The 7,016-nt window shown below is 40.8% G+C and overlaps 1 protein-coding gene across 1 annotated transcript; it reads left to right on the forward strand.

Moving 5' to 3' along the window:
- Positions 1-1,700: 1,700 nt before the first annotated feature.
- On the forward strand, positions 1,701-5,904 carry LOC139134293 (uncharacterized). Its single transcript, XM_070701184.1, has 6 exons — positions 1,701-1,869; positions 2,504-2,641; positions 3,148-3,339; positions 4,007-4,120; positions 4,438-4,648; positions 5,128-5,904. The coding sequence occupies exons 1-6, from the start codon at positions 1,810-1,812 to the stop codon at positions 5,280-5,282; spliced, it is 870 nt and encodes a 289-aa protein (XP_070557285.1). The 5' UTR covers positions 1,701-1,809; the 3' UTR covers positions 5,283-5,904.
- Positions 5,905-7,016: the final 1,112 nt, after the last annotated feature.

Here is a 7,016-nt window from a genome sequence, read left to right on the forward strand (position 1 = left end):
CCATGAATCTGCGAGGTGACCTTGGTTTGATATATATACAACTCATTGGCGCACATTGCACCCTAAAATTCTTTCTTTCCGTAACAACTATTCGAATCGCGTGAACTTGAGTTGATTCTCTCCAGGGTAAATGTACTTTGATTCCAGGCTGACGTGGCAGCTACAAAAGTAGTAATGAATACAAGGGGCGCAGCAAACGGAGATGGCATGGGGTGAGACACAGACGTACAAAATGGACAGAACATAGACAGTAGAGCTGAACTTAGTAAGACTCTCTCAGCATGGACGGGACCGGCCAACGGAAAGAAAAAGCCGACGGCCAGAGAAACAGCGACTGCAGAGAGCGCAAGGAGAGGGACGAACCATCCTGGACTTCCCCAACAAGTCTGTGGACATATAATATTTAATAACAAAGTAAACTGTAGGGAATAAACTTTAGCAAGGCACAAAATGAAAGCTTGCATAGACAAAAGTTATCGACAAATGGGCTAGTCTAGGGCCATCTCGATAAGACAAAGTAGTGGACAAAGTAGTGGACTTTTGAAGATGAAAACGTGTGCATTCAAATTTTTGCTATCTTCATTTTTGAATGTATGCAATTGGTGACTGTCCAGTGCCGGGAGACTCGAGAAAATCCCAACTCTCTACAATTTTGCCATCATGTCCAAGTTTAGCTCACTTGTATTTTGATAATACTTAGATGAAATGAGAGACCGGAATGGTCTCCGAGTGCAATGTCAGCCATGAGGCGACAAGAAGAAAAAAGGGTAATGTTTTAAAATGCATATCGCAGAAACGTCACGATGAGTATTGCCTATATTTGAATTGTTTCAATTAAAACTCGGATAGGCATGTGACAAGTCAAAAAAGGTGACGCTGGAAGGTAGCATGGAAAAGTAATTAATGCCATACTATGGTATGGGATTTGACATGGTGTGATTTACCATAATCGCGACGCGAGACTGTCCAGATACAATTACTTTTTGACCAACATTTGCAACTAGAGATATATATCCAGAATCGACAAAACCTGAGACAGATGATGATCCCTCCTTACCTGTACGATAGCTTGGAAGCAAAATTTATTCTCATGAGGACCTAGACACTCTCATGCCAATTACATGTAATGGAAAACATGCATTCGTCCTTTACCTTGATATCAAAAAACTACTGTGTTAATTTTGATGACGCAAACACAGAAATACAGTCTGTACAAAACTGGGTGGCAGGCAGGGACTGACAGGTCAATCGATCATTCTGTAACATTATAATTACTATTCGGACTTATTTACAGTGTTATCTTCTGACAAGATAACATGGCGCACTGTCTTCCGACCAAACCACGTTGTTGTTTATCTGAGTTTACCGCAGCAACGGATCAGCCAGCTTACTATTCTTAAAGGTGCGTCGTCCCTGTTTTTAAAGACGCCAGCCAGTTTTGATGGCCTAGGGTGCACTCTGAGAAAGACGCTACTGGTCAGTTTCGCAGATAACACCAAATAAGGGAACGAATATAATATAGCTCCGTCGTTCTCAATAATTTACAATGTTTTACAATATTTGCATTGATCCATCCAGGTCAAACGTTCAAAGCGGAGATACCAGTTATGGACAAACAATCTTTTATCCGCCACAGAGATTGACAATTTTATGGATGCTGCTTCCAAGTTATAAAGATCAAGCTCTGTAACGAAGTTAGAGTATTTGGCTGGTTACTTGTCCCTGCAGTTCACCAGGCTTTGGCTGTCCCACGAACTGTGACAAGCTGTAGTCCATCTCACACTTGGAGCGTTGTCGGCCTTTAACGCAATGGAAAGAGACTCTGCAAATTCATACCGCGTCGGTCAAAGCATGGATCCACTAAATACGGTAATTGAGTCGAGTAATTCTGAATCAACAGCAATCCGTAAACTGTAAAAGCTAAATTGTTATAAAAGAGGCGACAAACATCTCATTTCGATAAGTTTGGCCACAGCGAGATTTGTGGAAGACGAGATTTCCTACCTCTTCGATGTAGTTTCTTGTGACTTCTGCTTTCATCTGTGTATTATTCAAGGTCCAAGGTCAGCTGTATATTATACAAGGTCGTATACAAAGAATCATTAATCCTTAATTTTGTCTGGCAAACTTGCAGTTTGTTGTGATTTTGAAGTCCGCATAAATGGACACTCGGCATAAATATATCACCATGCTCAGTTACTAATTCTTGGTCTTCTCCCTAATGCACTGAAATACTCGGTATTCGGAGTGGCAGTCAAGTCTGTGATGTGTAAGGTGTTGATGGCGATGGTATCAGTTGTATTTCCATCATGACAAGGATTTACATGTCACCAATAACGACAAATGCTGCCTGGACGTCGATAGGCTCGCAATCGTAACAAAAACAATGAAAATATTGTCATAGCCATATTCATATGGCTATGACATATGTTATTTGATATTTGCTTTCAGTTAATTACAATCGAGAACAATAACCTTTATTGTTATTGTTATTTCCTGTTAGGAGAAGAGAGCGTCTTCTACCAGCTGCAATCGTATATTTGCGATCATACTAGCAGGCTGCGTCGTCGTGATCGTTTTCCTTGTCATTGCGCTCTGTGTTGTTGCCACACGACCGGTGAATGAAGAACATGACTACGGGGTACGAAAGATGAATTTTACTCGCCATTGTCATCATCCATGCAACTTTTATGTAGAACACATTACAAGTAGACATGCATACTCATCAGCCTTCTTGAATAGCGTTGAGTTAGTTCTGTGCGTTCATCGGTTTTTCTGTTTTTGCCACTGCTAATACACCATAGGAAACCAGTGGCGACACTAGCTAGATGCGTTACCACATTATCGATTTTTGCCTTGCCGAGACAGCGGAAATACAGTCCTGACTCACGACAGTGCTGGTTCTAACACCTGTAATGTTCTTTTACAGTATATATAACGCACTTTACAAAAGAGTAAACAGGGGGCTTGTTGACACTCTGGGCAACTTCTAGCTTTCCAAATACCTCACGAATGGTAGACCCCTTTCTCTTCTATGTTCGACCAATGTAAATATTACCGTCAAGACCAAATTTCTTGGGTGTTTTTACTTTTTTTGTTTTCAGTAACCATCCATTCACATTTTACCGAAACGCTCTTCTTCTTCAGGTCAGCACTTACACCATACCTGTCAGAGACGAGAGGGGGAACCTGCATTTCTCGGCAATACGCGTCAACATCATGAAAGGAGAGGAAGTCTTCTACGATGTACACAGCAGTGGGGATGGCGACACCGTGAGAGCGACAAAGACTGACTTGGTTGTCAATGAGACATTCTATGAGGTTCGGGATGTCAACAAGGTGAGGTCATCTTGCCCCTCACTGCAATGCGCATCTTATTGACAAAACGACCGAATAACACAGCGGTTACTCATAGAGACAGATCAAATTAACCAATACAAGACAAGGACTGTTGATGCATTGGTACATGGAGCTTAAAGCTCCATGGTTGGTATGTAGATATACATACCTACCAAAAGAAAGAGAGACAGACAATATCTTACGAATGCCATCTGTAAAACCTCAAACTTTCCCAAGTGTAATCTGAGTGTATTATTTATCACCAAATTATGAACTTATTGACTACATCATCAATTGATTATTTTCGTTGAATTATGACAAGCTAACAAACTAAGATAAACATAAATCGAATGATATTTGCTTTTGAATGATGCAATATTCATATATTGTGAAGGGAAATCTTTTTCAATGACAATTCTTACATTAATTAATTAAAGGAATTCAGTTTATGAAGCAAATCAACGACTTTCGGTTTAGGGCCTTGCGCAGTACGCCGACAACTTAGTGCTGCTAATTTCCCATAGCTACTAAACATGGCTGACGCTGACCTGTGTAACCATATATGGATATATGCAAATTACTGGTGAACGAATACCTTTAAGACTTGGTCACCGAATGTGAGTGAAAATGCTCCTCTCTTACAACAATGTTCTCTTCCTTTCAAAAGAAACTGGATGCAACAGTGGAAGTTTTGGAATCTCTGTGTTACCTGTCTCCATACAACGCCAATGACGAAGTGAGTCCCGTTGAATTGGACGCAGTTCTGGCCGCCAGCTCCCCGGTAAGTGAAACCGTCATCGGGCTATGTTATCAAACAGTTGCAATTTCGTCGAAGGAAAAGCAGCGTCCGTGAATTATAAAAACTACAGAAAGATGAAAAGAAAGAAAGGAAGGACCGACCAATGAACTTTTCAAAATGAACTCCTAAAATCCAAATTCTGAATCTTTTTAAATTGCCCATTACCAAAATCCCCAGAATGATTTCATTCTATTCACATCGACAATTTACGCGCTGTAACCTGCGTTAGCATTGATATGAAATAGACGAAATTATTGTCAAAAGAAGTCATATTATTCTCTCGCCAATATGAAACACAGGAAGACGTTGAATTCACCGATGAACTGACTGTGTATGACATGTATGTCGACGACGTTCCCATTGAAGACGTTTCTGAGATCAGTGATATCATCGCTGATCACTGTTCAGATAAAACATCGTACTGGGAAATACCGGTGAACGTGACTACAACGTGTGGGGGAAATCCATGTGAAGACGATGACTTCATGCCTCTTGAAATCCCCTTCCTAGGTACGTAAGACATAATGTCATCCTTCGCGGTCTGTCCTTGTAGCCCGTCCGTCCGTCCGTCCGTTTGTTGGTCTAGCAGTTTCTATATGGATGTGTCACAGTCCCTCCACCCATGTGGATGGAGGGACGGTGGATGTGTGCATGCTTGTTTACCTGTCTGTCTCTATAAGCTTTCCCGCTGTTTTAATTTATGTGTCCGGCTATAGCTACCTGCCCGACTCTGACTAAATCTCCAAGATCGTTGTTTGTCGTATTTTTCCTTGTTTACCATCAATGTAGAGACATCCTTCACAATTTGCCTACCATTTGTCTGCCTTTATGTCTGCCTCACCGTTCATGTGTTGGTCTCTGCGACTGTACAAATCGCTCGGACATCTACCATAGCAATCGCCGAGACGGTCTGCCCAAATTTTCCGCGTTTGTCTTAGTGTAAAGATACACGTTCTTTGAAAATGCGACGTTTATATGATTCATTACAGGGCAATCAAACCAAGAGATGGCGATCGATTGTAAACTACGAACTCGTGTCTGCAAGGTGGTCACCAAAAGAGATTGCAGGCGAAGACGACCACGTCGAAAGTTGGTCTGTTCGCTGAGTTCCAAATTGAGCTGTAAATGGGTGTGCGACGACTGATTGATGGTACAACCACGTCGAAATATCGAGTGATTTGAATATGTATCTCTGAGAGACAGAATCATACATTTATCAGAAGTATACTCGGAGCCACTGCATAACATTGGAATACTTTACAATATTTATCCTTCAATTTGATCTTCAATTACGGTGACATTGAGATTTCCAACGGTTTATTGATCATCATGAGTTTGATATTATATTCAATGAGAATCACTTCACGGTGAATAAAACAATATATTTTGTGTTACCGTTCAAAGTGGAAATTTATAAACCAACTCACATGAACACTCTTCCGCTAATAAAACTATCGGAGCATACTCTGTCACATTACATTTGTCCTCTTCCGTTTTCACCACATTTTACGGAAGTGATGTATAGAGAATAACATACAAGGAAAAACAACCAAGATCGAGTAACAACTCAGTTATTGATGGCATTTTCACCACTCTGCCGTAGAGACGTCGTTTTTCATCTAATGGGACATTTCCTCGCGGGGACAGATACTGGGTCTAAAGATCTGAGTGTATCCGATCCCAGAAGATTCTAACTAAAATTTAACGGAATAATTTTGATGAAGGTACAAATATGTATTGACCATTGGTAATAAAATCGTAATTATAAATAACATAGCATTCAGACCATTAAAAAAACCTCGTAGGGTTGTTTCAGCATTTGTCATAGTCCATCATCCGTCACCAAAATCAGGATGGACTAACGGCTATGGAACAGTCACACATAGCGTACAATAGCGTACCGCAACCTGTACTCACTCTGTCACGATGGTCGTGGCTGGCGAAGAGCGACAATCCAGACAATCTGATAACGCCTTCGTTATTAATTAGACGCTGCTATCCCTTCAATAATGTATTTGTCAAAGGAGGGCATTTGTACAATAAGGAATAGCGACAGATTTATTGATATTGATGGTATGATAGATTAGATTTCATGCAGGGCTGTTGTACTTTATATATGAATTCCTTTCAATCTATGCCGTCTCCATAACAAAACTTCAATAACACCCGAGACTTTGCATCAGGGAACTCTTGTTATGTTGAAATATGTATAGAACTGCGGCGACGACAACTTAGCGTTATTCTCAATGCGATGGTAACAAACATGAATGTAAAAAAATAGACGTCATGGTAACAAACTATGAATTTGTACCAGGCGCCCTCTGTCTAATTGCAGCCAAGTCTTCTTCTCTTGTCACCACTTCACCTGTGTCATTACGCAAAGTGTAGGAGTCCTCATCTTCAGTCATCTATAAGGATATCATTGTTGACGAGCGGACGAATAACCATATCATCTGCCTCCGCGGTATCTGCCTTTAGTACTTAATGCCCTGCGTGAATGGAGGGAGAGCAGCCATACTTGTATCAGATGATATTAATAAGCAATTTGGTAGTGAAATCGGTTATAGAACTTTTCAATTACGGATTGTTTTGCCGATAAGTAAACTCCTTTTAAAAAGCTGTTTTACAATCTGGTGCGCAGTGCACTGCCATTAAATATGGCCATCCAGCGCATAAACAAAGGAAGCTTGGCATTTTACGATCCTCACACAGCGTGAGTAATAGGAGCTATGCCTATATTGGCATGTGACCATCTCCAGTGAAGCAGATAACCGCTACTTTCAAATAAGTCAGTCATCGCAGCGTACTGTGCTTTTTTCCGTGTCCTAGAACTGCTGATTTCATTTAACTTTTGCAGTCGACACTTTAGTTAATACAG

This window comes from Ptychodera flava, chromosome 6 (assembly GCF_041260155.1).
Source record: "Ptychodera flava strain L36383 chromosome 6, AS_Pfla_20210202, whole genome shotgun sequence".
NCBI classification, from domain to species: domain Eukaryota; kingdom Metazoa; phylum Hemichordata; class Enteropneusta; family Ptychoderidae; genus Ptychodera; species Ptychodera flava.